The following is a 21,481-nucleotide window of genomic DNA, read 5'->3' on the forward strand; positions in this document are numbered from 1 at the left end:
CCTTTAAACACTTATTTTCTGTGTGAGAGCCATCAGCAGTATTTCAAACATGCAGAGAACAGCCAGCAGCATTTAAGGGCCTCTGAGCTCTTGGCAGCTTGGCGTTCCCAATGAGCTCCTCTGGGAAGCTTTAACTGTGTGCAGTCGGAGCTCGAAGTCCTGAGAATTTAAACCAAACGGCCTTTTAAGCCCAACAATAAAATCCCTGCCATACAGACTAAGCTGCTTTGTGCGGTATTCATTTCTGGAGTTATAACCAGCTTCCTGTCACCAGTGCTGTGCATGGAGCTGCTCACAAATAACGGAAAACACGCTGACGTCCTCCTGCTGTCCGCCTCCCTCTGTATAGCTAACAATTTTACGTGTTCATGAAGGTGAAGTTTTCCAGCGCTATCTGAGGTCCTCTCTGCACATGCCCAGTTCACTCCTTTTCTGTAAGTTAGTCCACATTGAGGACGATTACAGCCGAGTCCGAACAACCGAAGTGGACCCACATTCACACTGAGCCACTCTACCAAACACACATTCTCACCCTTCACATTTCTGCAGGTCCCTCAGATTCTCACCAAAGACTGTGAAGAATTTCAACTGAGTAAGTTTCATAGAAATACAGAACCTTTGAAAACAGCATGACGGCACAAAGTGTTTAGGAAGTCTCTCCTTTTCATTCCTGTCAGGTTTCAGGGCCTCTCAGCTACGATCCACACTTGATGATCTCGAGTGTGGCCGGATGTCATCAAACTGGAAATTAGATCCAGCACGAAGATCTGGACAGGCGGAGCTCTGAATGTTTAGAGGTTGAGGTCGGCTGAGGAGAAGGCGGCCTTCATCAGCACAAAGGTTAAGCTAATCAATAATCAGTTGAGGTGGCAGCTTTGAAATCGCTGCTCAGCTACACTTCATGTCCTGGACAACACTGCCACCGTGTGGACAGACAGCATAAGAGCAGCAAGTTCACAATTACTCCTGGGGTCAAAGGTCAGAGATCAGGGATTTGTTGGGTCTCATTACCTGAAGCTACCTGTCAGCCTCAGCAGTTTCATCACTCTTTAAGGCTCGACCAATAGAAACTGTCAGCTGATTGGTGTTTGATCACATTCATCAAAAACTAAAATGTGACGGTCACAAACATCACAGTGATGTCATGTCTGGTGGATTTAGAGAGAAGGTGGATAAAAGCGCTTCAGTTCATCATCTGAGAAAATATCAAACAGGAAGAAGTCCCATTTTCTACATTTGTAAGACACCTTTAAAAGTATAAAATCAGAATTGGATTCACGGTCCTGACACCCAGTCACACTATCCTTTATTTACAGTAACTTCAGTTTATCTGATGAAAGTTTTAGCTCCAGAATATTAATTTATGTTAAGTTTGAAGCCATGTAAAAAAAAAACAAAAAAACAAAAAAAAACATGAGAGGGTGGGTCAAAGTTCAGCTCTTTAGATCAGGGGTGTCACAAGGCCCGGGCTCCAGAACCAGCCCGCCAGACAACTTTGGAAAATATTTAGCAAATGCATTCCCCCATTCATACCACATAAAAACTAAATTACCCTATAAATGTGGGACGGTATGGTCTGTGTACTAACAGGACTTTATTGGTAATTTTGCTGTTCAAACTGTGCTTCATTTTTTATTCTTTAACCCTGTAATCCAATCCAACCCATCAAAAAATATATATAATTCAGATGTTTAATAACCTTTATAACAATTGTTTTGCTATATCATGTTGTTTAAGATATATTTTGTTAAGATTTTTTTTGCATCGCAGTTGATACAGTGGGTGTTTTGGGCAACTTTTTGTTAACAAGAATGTGAAATTTAGACCCCCAAAAAGGTTTTGTCCATAACATTTTGAAATTATGTCAAGTATTGATCATGTTGATGAGCTCTCAGACACTCATGTAGCAAATATGATACAAATGGCATAATACGGTTAATGTGATGTGAGGACTGAGCGCCGGCAGCTCAGCGTTTGATGTTTGTGTGACAGTAAGATGGAGACAGAGACGAGGCGTCGGCTGTTCGGTCGATTCGTTTATTATTTCCCGCACAAAAACAAATACAGCTGTTTTTAGTAGAAGGTGTTTGGTCTCTTGGTGGTGAAGCGGGGTTTGTGCTGGCGGCGCAGGACCCGGTGGGGCAGGGGGAACCTGATCTTGGAGTCCTGCAGGGAAACACAAAAGTCACACGATCAGACGTTAAAGCGCCAAACAAAGGCACTAACGGTTGTCTGTCGCCAGCTTCATGACCGCCAGGTTTAAAGATGGAGACTCGAAACCTGGAAGAGGAATCTGGCCATTGGTGTGGCGGGTTTTCAAGCTGGAGCTGACAATGGTGGCAGCAGCCCAGAGAGAGTCCCGCCTCCTGATGAGGGAGGGCAGCGAGAGGAAGACTTACGTGGAACTGCTTGATGGCGGGTCTGCGACACTTGTTGGCGGCGATCACCTGCACCTTCATGATCTGGATTGAGTGGGCACGAGCACGATGGCGAGCTCCCATGTCACGATCTGAAAGAGAGGTTAGGAGGCAGAGCTTAACAAACAGGAAGCAGCCGCTCTGTGCAGACATCTGTTGATAAAATCTTCCACGCCCTGCAAAATTAAGGGTTTTCAGGGTTTAAATAAAAATTAAACCCTAAAAACGCTCAGACGTCACCTGCTGCTCTTCGTTTCTACTAAGGTTCGATTTTTAGATTCAGATGTGAGCGAAATGCTCGCCTTCCTGCTCGTTAGAGATCATTGATCAGGCGCTGGAGGAAACGGCATCAGTGATGGAACAATAATAGTTCAGTAATTTTAGATGTTTAAATTAATCCTGTTAAATAATCCAGATGATGACATTAATTCATCATTAAGCCTAAAACCTCCTTAGAGGCAGGAGTTACGTCCACACTCAGGTGTTTGACCACCAGCCGTCAGCTCAGACCAAACACACCACAGCGCTGACACACAGCTGGGTTTAGCAGCTCAAACAAAAACCAGTGAACAGGCGCTTCAAAGCGCTCGTGCGAGCTCAGCTGGATGTTGGAGCCAGGAGGTCCTTAAAACCGTGGAGAAACTGCAGGAGCACGCTCAGATGCCATGAAACTACAAAACAGAAATGATTCTGCAGATTTACTGTCCGAGGTTTCCATCGGCACGTCCTTAGCAGAGAAATCCTCACCATGAAGAACAAGTCAGAAAAATTGAATCTGGCTGCACGCTGGCCGCCGTTAATTTTAGTGGCGAAAACATTTCCAAGTTTTCATCAGCAAACTTTTTTCCTGACAAAAATACAACGATCAATATATCTGCCAGGAAAGCACAAAGCCAGCTCCCCATTTCTCATGAAAACACGACAAAAGGTCAAAATCTGAAATCATCTTTAATATTTTGCTGCTGTGAAAAACAGAATTCCCACTTTTGGGATTAACCGTAAACCAAGCAGATCCAAACCTCATTCTCACCGTGATCCAGGTAAATTCGTCTGATTTCTAAAAACAGTTTCTAACGGCGCCTCGTTGGCCCGCTGTTAGTACTCACAGCACTGAGTGACGGCTCCAGATGTGGTGAGGTCCCTGTACTCTCTGTACATGTTGTGGGTGCCGCTGCGGGAGTCGTAGCGCAGCCAGATGCCGAAGTTCTTCACCTTCAGAGGCGTCTTCTCGTTGACCTGACCAGAAAACACGACGAGCCATTAGACGATGTCAGAGTCGCTAACAAGGAAAAAAGAAACGAGGGTTAAACAGAGACTCACCAGGCCGCAGTAGACGATCTCTCCGGATGCCTTCTTCATCTTCCTCAGCTGAGAGACAAAGTACCAGAAGCGAGACTTGGCTACGATGTGGTTCGGGGCGAAGATCCTCATCCGGTAGAGAGGGGGGGCGGGGTTCTTAGCCGAGGGCAGCAGACGCCCAATGACCTTATACTCCCTAAGCTGTGGGAAGAAAATGAAGATGCGTCACATGTAGGTAAAATGATCAAACCAACAACAGCGAGACAACAATAGGACATGTTGATCCCTGAATTCACTTTCAGAGGCACGACAGCAGCAGAGAAAGGCGACAAGGACCAAGTTCCTGTTCGCACGCCAGACAAAATCACGCCACGAAAACGGCGTGACCTTTGGGTTTGGGTGCGTACGGAGACATCACAAATGACACACAAGCTACAAATAACATTGCTCACTTAAACATCACCAAAACAAACTAATAATAAAATAACAGTTTCATTTTCTTACCGCAAACACTCAAACATGATTAAATTATCATTAAACTGACGGATCTGAGGTGTGTGTAGTGAAATTTTGGCTAAAAACAAAAAACAAAACTTTAAAATGACTTCAGTTTTATTGATATCTTAAAGCTTTTTTGAACAATTATATTTTAAACTACAAATAACACAATCCTCTAAAAATTTGTGTTTTTCTATTAAAAACAAGAATCCATAACTGTTTCCTTTTATCTTATACTTCCTCGGTGTTAGGTTGGGTTTTTTTGCTGTCATCATTAGCCGAAATCTTTCTTAGCATTTCCTATTTCTATCACCACCACAGGTGTGCACACACCTGCCACTGAATTACTGAGTATCTGGAGAAAACCTTAAATTGCGCTTTTTTTTGAAAGAGGTTCTGCAGCCGCTCCATTCAGTGCTTTCTATACGGATTAAAGGCAGTTCATTGAGTCCGTGTTTCAGTTTGTGTTGCCAAGCCTTTGTGTCTGTTTCTGAACATTTTATATCAACTCCAGTTCTGGCCTACAGTGGAGAATAACTGCTGTGAGCCGGAGGAGTTTTTACGGTACTCAATCACTGACCGCACTCGCTTTGAAAAAGCAGCGATTCTACAAAAAAAGTGTTTAAGACTTTCTTTTTTTTTTTTAAAAGCTCCATAAAGTCGCCATATTTATAAAACTATGATTAAAAACTACAGTTCCTACTAAAAAACCGGCTCACTATGCCTGGTTAAAAAGCACGCCGATAGCTCGGGTCAGAGATGAACTCACATTAGCTGCTAACATTAGCTTCTACTAAAGCAAATCAAGCTGCGCTGAAATTAAATCAGATTAAATATGATCAGTGCTACTGCTGGACCGCTGTCCACACCTCAAGCCGAGCTCATTTTCTCAGTGAAGGCGTGAGAGCTCGCACTCTCTCCGGCTGCAGCCCTCAGTTTGAGCCCAGTCCACATGGTGCTGACGCCATGTTGTAGACGCGAACGCACCAGGGTGAAAAGACTCAAATTGCCGCTTTAAGTCGCACTTTATGGAAATAGCTCTGCACGAGCCCCTCAAACTAGACGTTATTTTATTAAATGTGCTGTTAGAAGCCGCGTGTGAAGAGTGAAAAAGTGTAAATTTAGGGTTTACGTACTGTGCCGGACGCCTTCATGGTGCCTCTCGCTCACTGCCACAGTAAAAGAGGAAGCAGCAGGGCGGAGCATGCGCACGTCAAATGGAGGGCGGAAGTTCCATAGAGGTGCCGTCCGAGTTGAGTTCCCCCCAGAAACCGAAGAAGATAAGTTATTGACCCATAATCTGTCAAACATCTGTCAAACAATCTGTGTCAGCGATGGTATGACTTCATTCTGAGGCTAAAATCTGTTTTTAATGAATATCTGACCGAGAGAGTCAAATACAACTCAGCAGCCCCGAGAGGAGGGTTAAATGGCAGGAAGCTCTGGACTGATTATAATACAAGTGATTTCTTTATTTTAAATATATCCTCTTTATAATCCTGCAGCGTTTTACCAGAATAATCATGAACACTGGACATCAAACACACAGATGTATGTTTACATATATCTGTCTATATCTTAAATAGAAAGATATAGTGCTTATCCCTATATCCTTATAAGAAAGATCAGGCTTCCTGCTGTTTAATGAACAGCAGGACGAGTCTTCAGTCAGCACATCAAAGCACGGAGGAGAAAACAGGCTCGTGGTTCAATCCCCGTTTAGAAATACTGTTTTAAGACCACAAAAATGTTACAAAATAAAGAGTTTGACCAAGATGGTTTTTCCACTGCAAGCAGGTGGAGCTGAAGAAAGAGGGCTCCACACTGATATGATCAATATGAGAGTCGATCACTCTTGATTATTGATTTATTATGTCACGCTGTGATTGGATGCCTGAGTGTGGGAGAATCAGCTGTCAGCTGTGTCCTGTCATGTGCTGTCTGAGGGAGCACATCTGTTCCACATGCTCCTTCAGATGTTTACCTGCTGTAAAGCTGTGATCTGAACTCTTAAATTCAAATTAAAGTGTGCACTCTTTCTTCCTGTGGCATGATTATTGTCATCACACGGTTACAGGTGTTCACATACTCATGGAATCTTTAACCTTGTATAATTAGAAGAAGAAGAAGAAGAAGAAAAAAACAAGAAGAAGAATGTATTATCTTGGCAAATGTATTCTTTAGTGTCTTTTGACTTCATAAGAAACAGATCTAGTAATCATGGTCTATGTGCTTGCCTATAAAAGTTCATCTTTCCCATACTGAACCCATCTTGTGACTTTCATCAAAGAAAACAAACTAGATGTTAAATCTGTGACCTCAGGAACAACACAAAGGGCCTACTGTGTTTTCTGTCCTGTTATTGTCACCTTTTAGCCTTTTGTATGCCTGATTTAAAATAAACAAAGCGGTCTTGATTCAACATCTCCATGTCAATGAATCTACTGATCTAATGAAGCAAAGGCTGTGTAAGACAGAGAAAATGACAGTTCCAGCTGAACTTTAACTTTTAACCTCAGAATTAAATCCAGCCAAAATTCAGTCTGAAGCTTCTCTGCAGTCTGACAGCTTCACTGAAAAAATACATAAATAAATAAAATTAAAAAATCAAGAAAAGACTGCACAAACAGAGGGATTAAAATGCTAATGAAATGTTCAAAATTAGAGTTAGGGTTCACTTGTTGGATCACTTGTTTTTCTATTGTGAATCAGTCCACTCCTTTTGAATTGATGCGTGGAGCTGGCTACAGCCAAGGGGAATTCAGTTACCACATTTGACGGTAACTGTAGTTAAACTTGGGATGCTTGCTGAGAACCCAATTTAGACTTCGTGATTAGGACTGTCTTGTTACTGGGAAACATTTTTATTCACAAATGCAGATATTTCAAAGCTAAACCATGTATAAACAGATGGCTGAATGATCTTAAACTCTTGAGTAAGTCGCTAAAACATGTAAATGACAAGAAAGCCTGTAAACTTGTTGTACTATTAAATAAGTTCAGTTTATGTTAAAAGGAGGCCTCTCTATTTGAGATGTGGATCATGATTTCCCTTTTTATTCTCACGGTCTATGCCTATACTCTCAGATTTTACATTGCCCTTTTCTTTCTTTCTTTCTTTCTTTCTTTCTTTCTTTCTTTCTTTCTTTCTTTCTTTCTTTCTTTCTTTCTTTCTCTCTCTTTTCTTTTTCTGTTCTTTTTTTATCTTGTAGTAATGCTCAACCGTAACAACAACCGTTTGTTTTTGATAAAGTTCATTAAAAAAAATAAATAATTAAAAAAAATGTGCACGTTTTGCTGACGCAGTGACGGCGGACCCTCTTCCGGGTCACGCGCGGTGAGCCGGAAGTGATCGTGCGCGGACACGCTGCGTGCAGTGGTACTCCCGGCGGCTCTGTAAGGCGCTGACGGAGAAGAACCACCGGAGGAGGACGGTTTCATTAAGGTAGGATCTCATTCTTCTTCTCCCCTCTGAGCTCTGTCTGTGAACTGCAAACGGGGCTGAGGCTTACTGAGTTTTTTTGCGTGAGGCTTAAGTTGCTGTGGAGCTCGCGGAGCCGCGGGCAGGTAGCCTCACCGGGCCGTCATAAACCGGGGAAGAACCTCCCTCGGCTCCATCCGCTCCCCCGCACCGTCACAGCCGATCTAATTAAACACCTTCGGGTGAAGTCGGCGGGGTTTGGTGGAGTTTCAACCATGCGAGGAGCGCCCTCCGCCCGCCCGCGAGTTCAGCGGCTAGCAGGCTAGCTGGCGTTAGCAGCTAGTTTGTTCCGATGGGAAGGTGTTAGCTCGGAGCTAACTGACGAAGGTGGGCTTCATCCAGGAGCTGCGACATGGAGATATCCGCCTGGGGCTCAGGTGTTCGGTAGAGATGAGACCGTGTGCTGTGGGTGGTGTTTCGGTGTAAACATGGAGGCTGGAGTATTGGCCCCGTGTTGCATCACCCTCGGTCTCCGTCGTCCACAAACGCCACCCGAGCTGTCACTGCGGGCAAGAGCACTGCCAGCTCACCTGGACTGACTATCAGCTGGACACCTATTTACCTGTCATAGTACATAGCCCCTACATAGCCAACGTAATTCAGTCTGTAATTTTGATTAAATCTGTTTTTATAAGAACGCTGGACAAATTCTCTAAATTGGGCCAAAAGTGAATGGAGTTTGGTAGAGAAATGCCCGTTTTCTACAGCAGATTACCCATGTGTTATTACTGTACAGCAGTGTACACCTACTCGACCACGTACTTGGTTAATTTAAAAAAAAAAAAAAAAAACGAAGCTAATAAGGTTAAGAAGAGCATCCAAACCTTTCTTTACTGAAATTTAATAAAAAGTGAATGGAGTTTGGTAGAGAGGCGCCCTGTTTATCCAGCTGTGTTAATAATCAACTTAATCATCCCACCCTTGCTCACATGTTTCACTGAAACTACAACCTAGATCTGATGTGTTTATCATCACTACAGTGCAGAATCAAATTTCCACTAATCTGATAAAAAGGGAATGGCCTTTGGAAAGAGCCATATCTCTGGAGCCTTTCTTTTTGAGTTATTACTTTTATCTGACAACATCAGTCACATACTTTGAGTCTTTTATTCATTGTATTTACAAACAGCAACAACAAGTCTTAAGTACACAAAGGAAAGAACAACGGACAAGATTAAGAAAAGGGATAGAAATAAGCAAGAAGAGGCAGAAAAAGGGAGAGGAAGAGTTTTTAAAAATGGAGGAATCAAGGGGAGAAGGAAGGAAGTAGGATATGAATGAGGGAATATAACTAAAGTAGGATGAAGGAAAGGAAGGACAAATTAAAAGAAATAAAACTTGAACGGCACTAGGATGGGAGCAAGAGATGAAAAACAAAGTTTTTAACAAAATGTGATGTGGTTTTTTTTTTTGTTTTGTTTTGTTTTTTTTAATGGAGTCCATTCACTTTTTATTTAATGGAGTCTGTATGTTTTCCTGGGATTTCTGATTATTCACTAAAAATAAGTCTCTTGTGCTTCTTTAACTGTAACCTTAATAACTCTAAAGCTGATCGTGTTTCTTTGGCTTCTGCTGAAACAGTTTACTTGAACAAATGACACCTGAAACCTGTAACTGCCCTTAAATCATCTAATTAATCTGCTTCAATCTCACTAACCTGTGCTGTGACAATCGTCTCTTTCCTTGCTGCAGATGAGAGAGTTCTGGCCGGCAGCAGCAGAGAGGAGTGAACTGGCCTTGGAGGAAAGCTAACCCACGAATGGCCTGCCAGTCTGTCGCTGTAGTCATGGACGAGCAGGCCCTGCTGGGGCTCAACCCGAACGCCGATGCCCGCTACAGGCAGAGGGTGAGGCACTACCACACATCGCCACTGATACCCCCCACCCACACACCCAAAACAGTCACAAAAATCAAGCAGGATGGGTTTACAGATGCGTGAGTTGAAAATGGTTCAAAGATGACACGTCAGGAGCTGAAAGTAGTAAATCTTACTCAATGTCACAGGTACTTTAACAGAAGTAACGCAGCAAAAATGAGGTTAATCAGTGGAGTGAAGGAAGAGTCTGGGTACTGAAGCTTCAGGGTGTTCAGAGGATCTGGAGGAATAATTACTAGATCAGGTTTAAATCTCTGCTAGAGAACGAGGATGCTCTGCACCATGAATGCATCCGGCCAGCCTGACAGATTATCTGCCACTTTCACTTCATCCTGCAGGTGTTTACAGGTCTTTTCTCACTGTGTTTGTGTTTGAGCTGGTACAAAACTGCATTCAGTCATACTTAAACACGCTGAAGACACTTCTGTTGCTCCGTTTCAAAGATGAGACACAAACCACACGGCGCAGAGCTTCCAGAAACACGACTTCTTAGTTAAAGACAGCGTTCGGGTGCTGAACTGGCCTGCTAAAAAAACATCTGGAGCTCCATCAGCGTCCAATAGAAACAAGATAAGCAGAGCACACTCAGATCAAAACCTGACATCAGCACCAGTAAACCCTCTGCGGATGTAAAGGTGCAGGAGAAGAGGTGGTGTGAGAGCTGCTTGAGTAGAGCAATAGCTGGTGATGTCATTGATGTCGCCCTTCTGTGTATTTCCAGGCTATCGCTTACTTCGAGCAGCTGAAGGAGTCTCAGGACGCTTGGGAGGTTTGTGCTGAGGCTCTCGCCAAAGGGATTTACAGGTGAGTGCTCCGCCCACACACCACAGGTGTGTTAGAGTCGTACCTGCAGCTGTTAAATGCATTTCTGTGTTTCAGTGATGACCACGTCAAATTCTTCTGCTTCCAAGTCTTGGAGCATCAGATCAAGTTCAGGTGAGAAAGAAGTTTCTTCACACGTGATCACATGATGAGTATTACCTGCTGGAGCTGCTCTCACGTGTGTGTGTGTGTGTGTGTGTGTGTGTGTGTGTGTGTGTGTGTGTGTGTGTGTGTGTGTGTGTGTGTGTGTGTGTGTGTGTGTGTATTACAGACATTGCAGTTTGAGTGCTGTTCAGCAGCAGCTCATCAGAGAGACTCTGATGAAGTGGCTCCAGTTTCAGGTATGTCACAACTTTGTGCCAGTTTAAACATCACAGTAATTTTCACTGTTTTAGTGGTGCAGATTTGAGCCTCGCTCACATCTCCTCACAGACTCACTGTCACGTCTTTCGTCTCTTCCTCTTCCCCGCAGCTGATGAACACTCAGCCCGAGAAGGCCTTCATCAGGAACAAGGCAGCACAGGTGTTCGCCCTCACCTTCGTCATGGAATACATGACTCTGTGGCCCAAGTTCTTCTTCGACATCCTGTCCCTGGTGGGTCTGAACCCCCACGGAGTCGACATCTACCTGAGGACACTGATGGCCATCGATGCCGAGGTGGTGGACAGAGACATCCTGCACACGCCGGAGGTCAGAAAGCGGATCATGATGGGAAAATGTTTGGTGGTGTTTTATATTTGTTGCTGAGTTAGAGAAGGAGAGCAGGCTGATGTGGGAGAAAGAAGCCTCTGCAGGAAAGGAAACCCGCAGAGCTCTGGCCCACACGTTACTCACAAAAACAGACTGGTTTCTAAGGAAGTGCGGTCACATGACCCAACAGGAAATGTGTCATAGGAAGCGTTTGTAGCTTTGGTGATGATTTCGCTGCATGTATTCCTGCAGGAGACTCGCAGGAACACGCTGATCAAAGACAGCATGAGGGAGCAGAGCATCCCCAGCCTGGTGGAGTCCTGGTTCCAGATCCTGCAGACGTACCAGCAGTCCCACCCCGAGCTCACCTGTCAGTGCTTGGAGGTGGTCGGAGCCTACGTGTCCTGGATCGACCTCAACCTCATCGCCAATGACAGGTCAGAACAAGCACAGGGGGAGGCGTCGTATACATGATTTCTGACCCATGGCCATCACATCTCACCTGTTTTTGTGTTTTCAGGTTCGTGAACCTGCTGCTGAGCCAGATGTCCATGGAGGAGCTGAGGGAGGAGGCCTGCGACTGCCTGTTTGAAATCGTCAACAAGGGAATGGATCCAGTGGACAAAACCAAGCTGGTAGAGTCTCTGTGCCAAGTGCTACAGTCAGCAGGCTTCTTCAACGTGGAGCAGGTTAGAGTTACCATGGATACAAGGAAAACTCACAGTGTTTATGAAAGGAGGATTTGGTGTTTGTGGTCTCACAGCTGGTTCGTTAAACATGTATCAGTTTAAAAACTGATTTTGTTTTCTTAAGTTTGCAGCACTGAACTGTTCCTGCAGAATGTGTTTCCGTTACAGCTTCATGTTTGTTTCCTCTTCCTGTCCCCTTTAGGAGGAGGATGTGGACTTCCTGGCCAAGTTCTCACGGCTGGTGAACGGCATGGGTCAGAGTCTGGTGCTGAGCTGGACCAAGCTGGCGAAAACCGGCAATGTGAAGGACGCAGCGGAGACGCTGCAGGCCGTGGAGGCCAAAGTGCCTCTGCTGCTGCAGCTGCTGGTGCACGAGGATGACGACATCTCGGCAAACATCGTGGGCTTCTGCTACGAGTACCTGCACGTCCTCAAACAGGTGAGGCTTCTGAGGCCCGGGCAGCTTTTCTAACTTTTAGGAACAAGTTTAAAAGTGAGAACATGTTAAAAATTAGGGACCTTCGGGTCTCACAGCAGTGGTTTAAAATGTTCTGAGGTTGTTTTCTGTTCATAGCTTCCTCAGCTGACGGACCAGCAGAAAGCGAACATCGAGGTGAGTCTCTGAGCGCGCTCAGTGCATTCTTACGTCTTTATCTGAGGGCAAATCATTAAAAAGTTTTCTCGCTGTCACCATAGGCCATCATGCTCGCTGTAATGAAAAAACTCACGTATGATGACGAGTACAACTTTGAGAACGAGGTGAGTTTCTGTTTCTTCCTCTGTGAGGGCGGGGCAGAGCGGCAGGCATTACACCTGCTGTTGTTGTTTCTCAGGGCGAGGACGAGGCAATGTTTGTGGAGTACAGGAAGCAGCTGAAGATGCTTTTGGATCGACTCGCTCAGGTTTCACCGGAGCTGCTGCTGGAAGCCGTCCGCCGCGTCTTCACCAACACGATGCAGTAAGAAATGTTTTGATTTGTTTAGAGAGGTGGGAAAAACGCAGCTGCCATGTTTTAGCTTTAATGTCTCCTCTTAGGAACTGGCAGACAGCACCCTTCATGGAGGTGGAGGTCGCCATCAGGCTGCTCTACATGCTGGGTGAGGCCTTACCGGCGGCACATGGTGCCCACTTCTCTGGAGACACGGCCAAGACGAGCGCCCTGCAGGACATGATGAGGACGGTGAGTCACATGACCCCTCGGCTGTGGTTTGGTGTCTGTGCGGCAAAATTTTAAACGCGTTTTCTTTTTGAACCCTTAGCTGGTTTCCTGCGGTGTCAGCAGCTACCAGCACACCTCCGTCGCTCTGGAGTTCTTTGAAACAGTTGTGCGATATGATAAGTTCTTTATCGTGGAGCCACAGCACATTCCTGGCGTGCTGATGGCGTTCCTGGACCAGCGAGGCTTGAGACACAACAGCCCGAAGGTCCGCAGCAGGGTGGCCTACCTGTTCTCCAGATTCATCAAAACCTTACAGTGAGTCCAGCTTCACTTGCTGCACAATATCACATGTTTCAGTTTCCAATGGCAAGCCGTGTGCGCACAAGTGTGCGCTACACCAAGAATAACTCCACCACAACAAAATGTGATGTTTACACAGAAAACAGCAAAACTACAACCTGAGAAAATATTGTTTCATAAACTCTTTGAGCTGTACCAGCTTCTTTTTAACGTAATAAAACAGAAACTACAGCTGTCATTTCGTTCACAGTAGCCATGGAAACACAAACTGTTAGATCAGATTTGTGAGTTTCTTGTGGTTGCCAGCAGGTAGATTAACAGCAGTGGTGAGTCCACACATCACAAACATTTGGGACGAGTTTTATTGTCGTGTGGACGACAGCGTCCGGAGGGGGACGCACTGAACATGTGCAAACTTTTGTATGTAAAACTACATGTCTAGCCATGTTTTTAAAAAATAATTTATAATATTTAGTCTTTTGAAATCAGATGATTATTTTTCTTTCTATATTACCACTCTGACACTGAACCTGTTCATAACTCAGGCTGGAGTCAGGTTCAGTGGTTTATGATGATGGTTTCGATCTGTCGGCTTTATCAGGTTTTGACCTCCAGCTTTCACTGGTGTGGCTCTCAGCTGTTTACCCATTTATTAAGATTTCTAACCTCCGCTGTGGTCATGAGTAGAAAGAATGATGCTAAGGAACTTAGCCTCAATCTGGAAGGCAGAGTGAGGTGGATCTGACCAGGAGGCCACCTCAGTGAGGCGTTAAGGCCCCGAGGCGTCTGCTCAAGCTGCTCCATGACAGAAATATAGAATGACACTCATTACAGTCGGATGTGACTCTAATGTAGTTAATGAATCCATGAACGAAGAGTCTGATTTAAGAAAGAACATCCGAATGATTGAAAATACGCTCAGTTGACTTTAAAACCCAGTGTTCGTTTACCGCTCTCTGTTGGCAGTAAACACATGAATGCCTTCGTCGAGGACATCCTGACGAGGATTCAGGACCTGCTGGAGCTCACTCCACCTGTGAGTATCACAACACCGCCTCTTCTTGCTGTTTCCTCCTCCTATACTAACTCATGCATTTCTCTGTCTAGGAAAACGGTTTCCCGGCACTCCTGACCAGCGACGACCAGCTCTTTATGTTTGAGGCAGCCGGCATCCTCATCGTCAACAGCGAGAGCCCTGTGGAGAGGAAGCAGGCACTGATGAGGAGCCTGCTGACACCGCTGATGGACGCCTTCCGCCTGCTACTCACCAAACTCCCCCAGGAGACTGAGGAGGAGCGTCAGACCGCCCTCGCCGACTGCCTGAGTCACGCCGTCGGCTTCGCCAGGTGAGAATCCATCAACGATCTATTTATTTATTATTCTGTCCACCGCCACGGCGTGCTACTCACCTCGTCTGTGGCATTTCAGCCGGACCAGCAAAGCTTTCAGCAACAAGCAGACAGTGAAGCAGTGTGGCTGCACCGAGGTGTACCGGGACTGCCTGCAGGCCTTCCTGCCCGCACTCAGCTGCCCCGTGCAACGGAGCGTGCTGCGCAGCTCCGTGCGCTCGTTCCTGCACCGCATGATCATCTGCATGGAGGAGGAGGTGCTGCCCTTCGTCCCCGCTGCCTCAGAGCACATGCTGAAGGACTGCGAGGCCAAAGATCTACAGGAGTTCATCCCGCTCATCAGCCAGATCACTGCCAAGTTTAAGGTAAGCCGCCGCTGAACCAGCACCAAATCTTCCTGCACACTCTGACTCGCCATCCTTAACAAACTTCTCCTGTTGCCACGGCAGCGGCAGGTGTCTCCCTTCCTGCAGCAGATCTTCATGCCCCTCGTCCTTGCCATCTTCGAGGTTCTGGCACGCCCAGCAGAAGAGAACGACCAGACAGCGGCACTGGAGAAGCAGATGCTGAGGAGGAGTTACTTCAGCTTCATCCAGACCATCGCAGGAAGTGGGATGAACGAGGTGATGGCCAATCAGGGTGAGCGCCACTCAGCATGCCAAGAAACACGTAGACACAGAAGTAGGGTCTGAACCTCACAGGGGAGGGCTCATTCAGGGAAAGGAAGCATAGAAGGAATGATGGGAAAAGGAAGGAGAGAAAATGGATTAGGAACAAGGAAGTACAAAGGAAGAAGGGAAGGAATGAAGGGAAAAAAGAGATGGTAGGAAGAAGGAAACAAATGAGGAAAGGAAACAAGAGGAGAAAACGGTCCCGAATATTTTTTTCTTATTATACTTAAAATGAAAGAACAAGCCAAAGTTAAATGTTTTGTTTCCAGGGGCAGAAAACATGGAGCGCATCGTGTTCACCATCATTCAGGGCGCTGTCGACTTTCCCGACCCCATCGCGCAGAAGACCTGCTTCATCATCCTCACCAAACTGGTGGAGCTGTGGGGTGAGTCTGAAACATGACCTCGACAGGAAGTCGTGTCCTGTGAGCAGGAAGCTCGTTTTCTGTCGCTCCCTGCTGGTCAATACAGGGTGTGAGCTTCACTCTGAGCTCTTCTTCTTCTGCAGGAGGTAAAGACGGCATGGTGGGCTTCCCCGACTTTATCTACAAACACATCGTCCCAGCCTGTTTCCTGGCTCCCCTCAAACCGACCTTTGACCTCTCAGATGCACAGACTGTCCTGGTGAGTTTCTTTAAATCCACCTTTAATAAAAAAAAATCTCGTTTTGGTGACAAGCCTCAACTGTTTTCTTTTTTTCAGGTTCTGTCGGAGTGCGCTCTCACACTGAAGATGATTCATCTCAAACGGGTAAAAATGTGTTTTTGTGGTTGACCAAGCTTTGTTATGTGTCACCGCGCTTCCGCTTGAACACGTGCTGTTTTTGTTTCAGGGACTCGAATTCATCCAGTTCTTGCAGCAGGAGTACCTGCCATCACTCCAGGTGGCCCCGGAAATTTCACAGGTCAGAAAAGCTTAAACCCTGACGTTCAAAAATACCTCGAGACGTGTTCCGTTATTTATGTTCAGTTTTATTCATTTCAAAGTGTTTCCTTATTTAAATATGTTTAATAATTTTTTCCTTGCATTTTTTTTCCTCCCTTGATAGTTTCTTGTTGGTATCGTAATATATAGTTTGACCCTGCTGACTCTCCGTACTTTGGACGAACTGTGGTTGAACGTTACCTAGTGTTGGACGTTGGACAGGTGGGTGTGTCAGAAAGCCTGCTAACAGTTTGTCTTTTCTTTTATCCATCAGGAGCTCTGCCAGGTTCTCCAGCAGCCTGACGTCAAAGTCCTGAAAAACTACATTAAGGTACGAGTTGTTGTTCTTTCTTGGTTTACGGCCGAGTTCACCTGTTTCATTTCTACTGATGACCTTTTTTTTATGTCAACAGGCGTTCTTCCAGCGAGGAAAACTGTAGGGAAAAAAACTGGAAGTTCACGGGGACTGAAGGACTCTTCACAGGAAGTGGTCATACTGCCACTCAACAATTGAAAAATACAGGACCTTAGCATAGGCGCTGCTCTTGCACTTAGAATTAAATGCATAACAAAGCCCAGCTTGTCTAAGTCGGGGACGCGGAACGAAGCCTGGTGAAACCCCTCCCTCTGAGATCAGCAGATGTGCAGGAGCGCCACGTCTGCTCAGAAACGTGGAGAACTTTGTGGACGCCATGAGGAAAGGGCTTTTTTTTTTTTTTTTCTTTTTCAGGAGAGGACGCCTCTTGTCGGGAAAAGATTGGGTAATTATCCTCAGTGACCTTCTAGGTTAGAAGAATCGATAGCTTTACACTCACATTAGAAACCACATTTCAGAACAGGCTAGACTGAGTTTTATAAGAAGGAAGAATAAAAAGGGCTGACGCATTATTCTTATTTAAAATGTGGCTTTTTGTTTTGTTTTTGTTTTTTTTAAACATACATGCTGAGGAGTGAACGGTTGGTTTTAGGTTTGAAGTTTGAAACGTTACAGCCCGACTCGATCTGCAGATCAAGTATTATCTTGTTACCTGATCAGACAGAGATCCACGGCGTGGATTTTAAAACCGAAGACGTGACGGAAATAGACACCACATTTTTGTTTGCTGGATGTGGCTGACTTTTTTTTTTTTTTTTTTAATTTCAGATGGAAATGAAAATGTAATGGAGGAACAAAGTGTAAATAAGAGAATAAGATGTTAAAAATGTAAATAAAATTCCTAGGTTTAGTTTCTTTTTGTTTTTTAAATATTCATTCCCATCTGGAAACCATGTGCGGAGGCCCATTTATGCCAGGGAAAAAAATGTAATATAAAAGTGAAAATTTCCGATTTGTGGCATCAAAAGTTTATACAAAAAATTAAATATGCGTTCTTAAAACTTTTTGTTTATAAATCAATGGAGTATTCAATTAAATTCACTTTCAGAATGAACATTTTATTCCAGGTATTTTCTTATAAATGCAACTTGATGAGTATTAACACAATTTTGTATTTGTTTTTTGAATTTTCTTTTTGTTCAACCTTCTGGTGACCTTATGGGGACTCAATGCGTAAAAATTTGGTTTCCATAATTTCATAAAAAGTGAATATTTAAACTTACTATAAAGCGTGACTTTAAAGTAAAACTATAAATTTCACCGATGTAACTTTTACACAAAACATTTGACCCACACCATTAGTTTTACTACTTCAATACAAAAATCATGTAAATTGAATTAATCAGTACATGGTTATATTTATTATTGCACTGACACATCTTTAAAAAAAAAACATTTCGTTTGATAAATTTAAAAATTACAATTTGCAAAGGTTGCAAGTTACTCTGTTGTGACTTAAAAGCTTGCTGTGGCTTTTTGTTTGGTTTTTTTTTCTCGACCTTAAAGTCACAGTTTTAGGTTGTTTGAAATTAAAAATTTAACAGGTGTGATCTGAAAGTAAACATAAATATGTTTATTATTCCAAAAGTTTATCCGGTTATTAACTGCTTTGATGTATTTAGTCAAACATGAGTGACTTTTTTTTTTTGATTGAGTAATTAACATTTTTGATGCAGTTTCTCAATATTTTGAGGTTTGCTGTATTCAGTTAAGTTGTGAGTTTCTATGACTTTCATAGATTTTATATTATTCATATCATCAATTTATTAATTAAATATTTTGTTCTAGTCTCTTATAGTTTAACGTTTGGCAATTGAAAAATGTTTTTTCGGGGAAGAAATTACTTATTCTGAGTATTTGTACTTTTGATGCCTCAAATCTCAAAATCTAAAACTTGAAAAAACATCTGAACAATAATAAATGTAATCTAGCATTGAAATTGTTGTGATTTATTCAGTAATGCTGATTTACCAAACTTAAAATTTGAATCTGTTCACCTCTAATTTGGACAACTTTCATTCCTTTTTCTTGGCATATGAGGACCGTAGAAATTGGAACTAAATCATGCGTATCTCCTGTAAAAACAGACCGTTGCTGTTTGCAGAAGCAGCTCGATTAATTTTATATTGCAGTGACAATTCAGGACAATTCATTATGCAACACTTTTACTGTGAAGGAGCTGCTAAACAGTTATAACTGTCCTGAAACAGCAACAATCTGTACAGATGCTCTTCACACCTCCAGATTTTGTGACGCCCTGGAAATATTTCCAGTGTTTGAATAAGTCGGTGTGTTCATCGTAATTTGCTGTAATTTTCCTGAAACTTTGCCTTTGGACAACCTGCTGAGAAAGTGCCTGAAATTGTTGGTTCCAGTTAAAAGGGGACATCTTACACTCTCAAGAAATCCAGCGGGGGAAAAAATCTAATCAACAATAGTAATTTTTTTTTTTTCTTTAAAGAAAAGGCTCCGTAATTTACCCAAAAAGCGAATGTTTATTTGAGGAGTAACAGTTGTCAGCTGCGTATTAACACGGATTGAATTGGATGTACAGTTTGCCAATTAATGCTGCAGAACGGATTTGATGACAACAAAAATCTAATGAAATGTCATTAAATCATTGTTTACCTTTTCAGTTAACTGTAATACAGTTGTTTTTTCTCCTCTGTGGTGAATTTAAAGATGCTATCTCTTCAAACAATATCTGATATTAATGCATATGAAATAAAAAGAAAAACATTTGCTTTATTAGACAAATACGAATATCACATTCATAGTGAGCCTGAACTAAAATGTGAATATTTTCAGCTTTTTAAAAAAAATCGTAAATAGTTTATTTTTGGCAGATGTGGGCTTCCACAGACCTAGCAAAGTGCTAGTGGTCTAAATACATTGTTTAACGCAGGGCAATTGGTTTCTGGCTCTGATATAATCCACCTCAGTTCTCTGGTGATATGAAAGAACTCACTCAATGATGTTAGATTAATAAAAGCTGCCAAGCTAAGCACGCGAAAACAGTTAGCCTGCTTAGCTACAAATATCTGTGGTTAGAAATTATTTTATTAGCATTTTGAACATTATGTCCCATTTATAAATTGACCAGAGTGTTGTTACCGCAACTTTAACCCAGCTTAGTATAAATAGCTAAAGAGGCCTGTTACCTAATTAAAGGTAGATTTTAGTTTTATCTGGTTTAGCTAACAAGCTAATGCTAATTGCTGCTAAAACAAAGATCTGTCATTTCTATATTTTTATCCAAAAAAAATCCATTGTTATTGAAATTATTTACAGTAGTTATTAAATGTGTGGGTTTTTTGTCTTTGTTGTTTTTTTTGTTTTTGTCAGTGTAGGCTAGGCTTGCGGTTCCTCCCATTTCAATTTCCGCGTTATGTTAAGCTAGGCTAAAAGGATCTATAGGGTACAGGGGTTTTGTTTTGTTTTTTTGGGGGGTGGTACCTGTTTTTAAAAGGCTTCAAATGTTTTATTCCTAATTAATAACAATGAAAATTAAACATAACCATGATGATGTTAGTATATCACAAAGATGGTCAAAGCTAAAACGATGTAAAAAAAACAAATAAACAAAAAAAAACCCCAACATTACAGTGGCTGCTTATACCCTTTGTAATGTTAGCTATGTTGACTGGTAGCTGTTTTGATGACACGCTGATTAGCAGTTTCTCTGATTTCGTTTCCCTTAATTTCAGTCTTTGTGCTAAACTAAACTAATTGCAGTTTGGATTTGGATTTTCTCAATTCTATTTGCAGACTGTAAATTTCTTAGCAACATATAAAAGCCACATTCCGCCACTAAAAATTTAAAAAAGGTCCCAGCGTTGATACAAAAATGCACTCAAGTTGTCTTCTATAGAAATACAAAAACATTTATTAAATGTCAGGGTTTTTTGGGGGGAGTTGGGTTTTTTTTGTTTGTTTGTTTTTTTTTAGGTGACCTTTCTTTTAAAAGAATGTCTGTAGCGAAATTAAAACTTTCCTTCAGGGAGATGCTCAGCTGGATTTTACTCCAAGTCTGAGAGTTTACCGTTTAGCTTAGCTTAGCATAAAGACTGTAAATGACTAGCTTAGCTCTGTCCAAAGTAAAACTACACCTGATGAGCACCTGTTTCTAATGACTGTAAATGAAAGACTGGAATTATTGCTTGTTTAATATCTCCCTTTCTGCAAATGCCGAATGCTTTTAAAAAACACTCAGCTGTTACACTAACACCAGGATCTACACCTTGTTGTCTCTATGGAAAATGTGCACCTCCACATGTTGTTCATGCCCCATCAGCTTGAAGTGACTTTTTTATACCGTAGAAGTATTGACGCCGACACTAAAGGTCAGCTCTGCAAATCCGTCAACCCACAAAAAAGCAGAATCAGGTTTTTTTGTTTTTTTTTTAATTTAAAGGATTTAATGGATGTTTGAATTTTCAGGTTATATTTTCCTGTAAGTGGTCCTGAGCAGACAGAGAACTGAAAAATTGCCAAATAAATACATTTTATTGATGGTGAAATGTGTTGACTTTTATTTTTGAACCTTCTGTTTGAATGTCCATTAAAAAAAAAGTGTTCACTAATCAGCCACCTCATCCTTTTTTTATTTATATATCTGGATAAAGATGCAGTAAACGTTCAGAAATTGGCTTCATTTTATATGCTGTATGGAGGTATATTCATGCCACAATAGCTAAGCAAAGTTTACAACTAAGATGTATATTAATAATATTATTGACAAAGTGAAGTATTTGTAAATTAATAAATTCAGTCCTACATCCATGTGAATTATTTGGGGTCTTTAATTTGAAAAGACTTGCATTTCTTTTCATCATCTGCACAAAGGAAATATTGTGACATCCAGGCTCTATTACTAATAACAGCTCACATAAAAAAAAGTTGATTTCTGTAGTTAAGCAGCTCAGTCCT

The 21,481-nt window shown here is 42.7% G+C and overlaps 2 protein-coding genes and 1 non-coding gene across 3 annotated transcripts; 1 reads left to right on the forward strand and 2 right to left on the reverse strand.

Moving 5' to 3' along the window:
• Positions 1-2,018: 2,018 nt before the first annotated feature.
• rpl18a (ribosomal protein L18a) lies at positions 2,019-5,476 on the reverse strand. The gene is made up of 5 exons (XM_040048296.1): positions 5,351-5,476; positions 3,738-3,917; positions 3,524-3,653; positions 2,400-2,509; positions 2,019-2,166 (listed from the first exon to the last, which is right to left on the reverse strand). Exons 1-5 carry the CDS (start codon positions 5,366-5,368, stop codon positions 2,074-2,076), a joined length of 531 nt encoding a protein of 176 aa, XP_039904230.1. The 5' UTR covers positions 5,369-5,476; the 3' UTR covers positions 2,019-2,073.
• Positions 3,991-4,122, reverse strand: LOC120744285. The gene has a single exon (XR_005698333.1). It is a non-coding gene; the product is annotated as a small nucleolar RNA SNORA68 (small nucleolar RNA).
• A 2,081-nt stretch (positions 5,477-7,557) lies between the features above and the next one.
• xpot (exportin, tRNA (nuclear export receptor for tRNAs)) lies at positions 7,558-21,072 on the forward strand. The gene is made up of 24 exons (XM_040048248.1): positions 7,558-7,659; positions 9,388-9,541; positions 10,293-10,375; positions 10,451-10,507; positions 10,665-10,734; positions 10,866-11,084; positions 11,337-11,521; positions 11,605-11,773; positions 11,976-12,212; positions 12,348-12,386; positions 12,470-12,532; positions 12,607-12,731; positions 12,809-12,953; positions 13,033-13,247; positions 14,199-14,268; positions 14,340-14,578; positions 14,661-14,946; positions 15,031-15,220; positions 15,522-15,638; positions 15,761-15,876; positions 15,955-16,002; positions 16,085-16,156; positions 16,451-16,507; positions 16,590-21,072. Exons 2-24 carry the CDS (start codon positions 9,455-9,457, stop codon positions 16,614-16,616), a joined length of 2,916 nt encoding a protein of 971 aa, XP_039904182.1. The 5' UTR covers positions 7,558-7,659; positions 9,388-9,454; the 3' UTR covers positions 16,617-21,072.
• The last annotated feature ends 409 nt before the right edge of the window (positions 21,073-21,481 follow it).

The sequence above is a fragment of the Simochromis diagramma genome, unplaced genomic scaffold, assembly GCF_900408965.1.
Source record: "Simochromis diagramma unplaced genomic scaffold, fSimDia1.1 OVJJ01000557.1, whole genome shotgun sequence".
Lineage (NCBI taxonomy): Eukaryota > Metazoa > Chordata > Actinopteri > Cichliformes > Cichlidae > Simochromis > Simochromis diagramma.

Excerpts from the sequence above, each read along its gene's own strand:
- rpl18a (XM_040048296.1), bottom strand. Across the intron at positions 3,654-3,737 it reads AGATCGTCTACTGCGGCCTG|GTCAACGAGAAGACGCCTCT; the intron begins GTGAGTCTCTGT and ends TTTTCTGGTCAG. Across the intron at positions 2,167-2,399 it reads CCGCCATCAAGCAGTTCCAC|GACTCCAAGATCAGGTTCCC; the intron begins GTAAGTCTTCCT and ends GTTTCCCTGCAG.
- xpot (XM_040048248.1), top strand. The coding sequence starts at position 9,455 with ATGGCCTGCCAGTCTGTCGCTGTAGTCATGGACGAGCAGGCCCTGCTG. Across the intron at positions 11,085-11,336 it reads ACATCCTGCACACGCCGGAG|GAGACTCGCAGGAACACGCT; the intron begins GTCAGAAAGCGG and ends GTATTCCTGCAG. Across the intron at positions 16,508-16,589 it reads TCCTGAAAAACTACATTAAG|GCGTTCTTCCAGCGAGGAAA; the intron begins GTACGAGTTGTT and ends TTATGTCAACAG.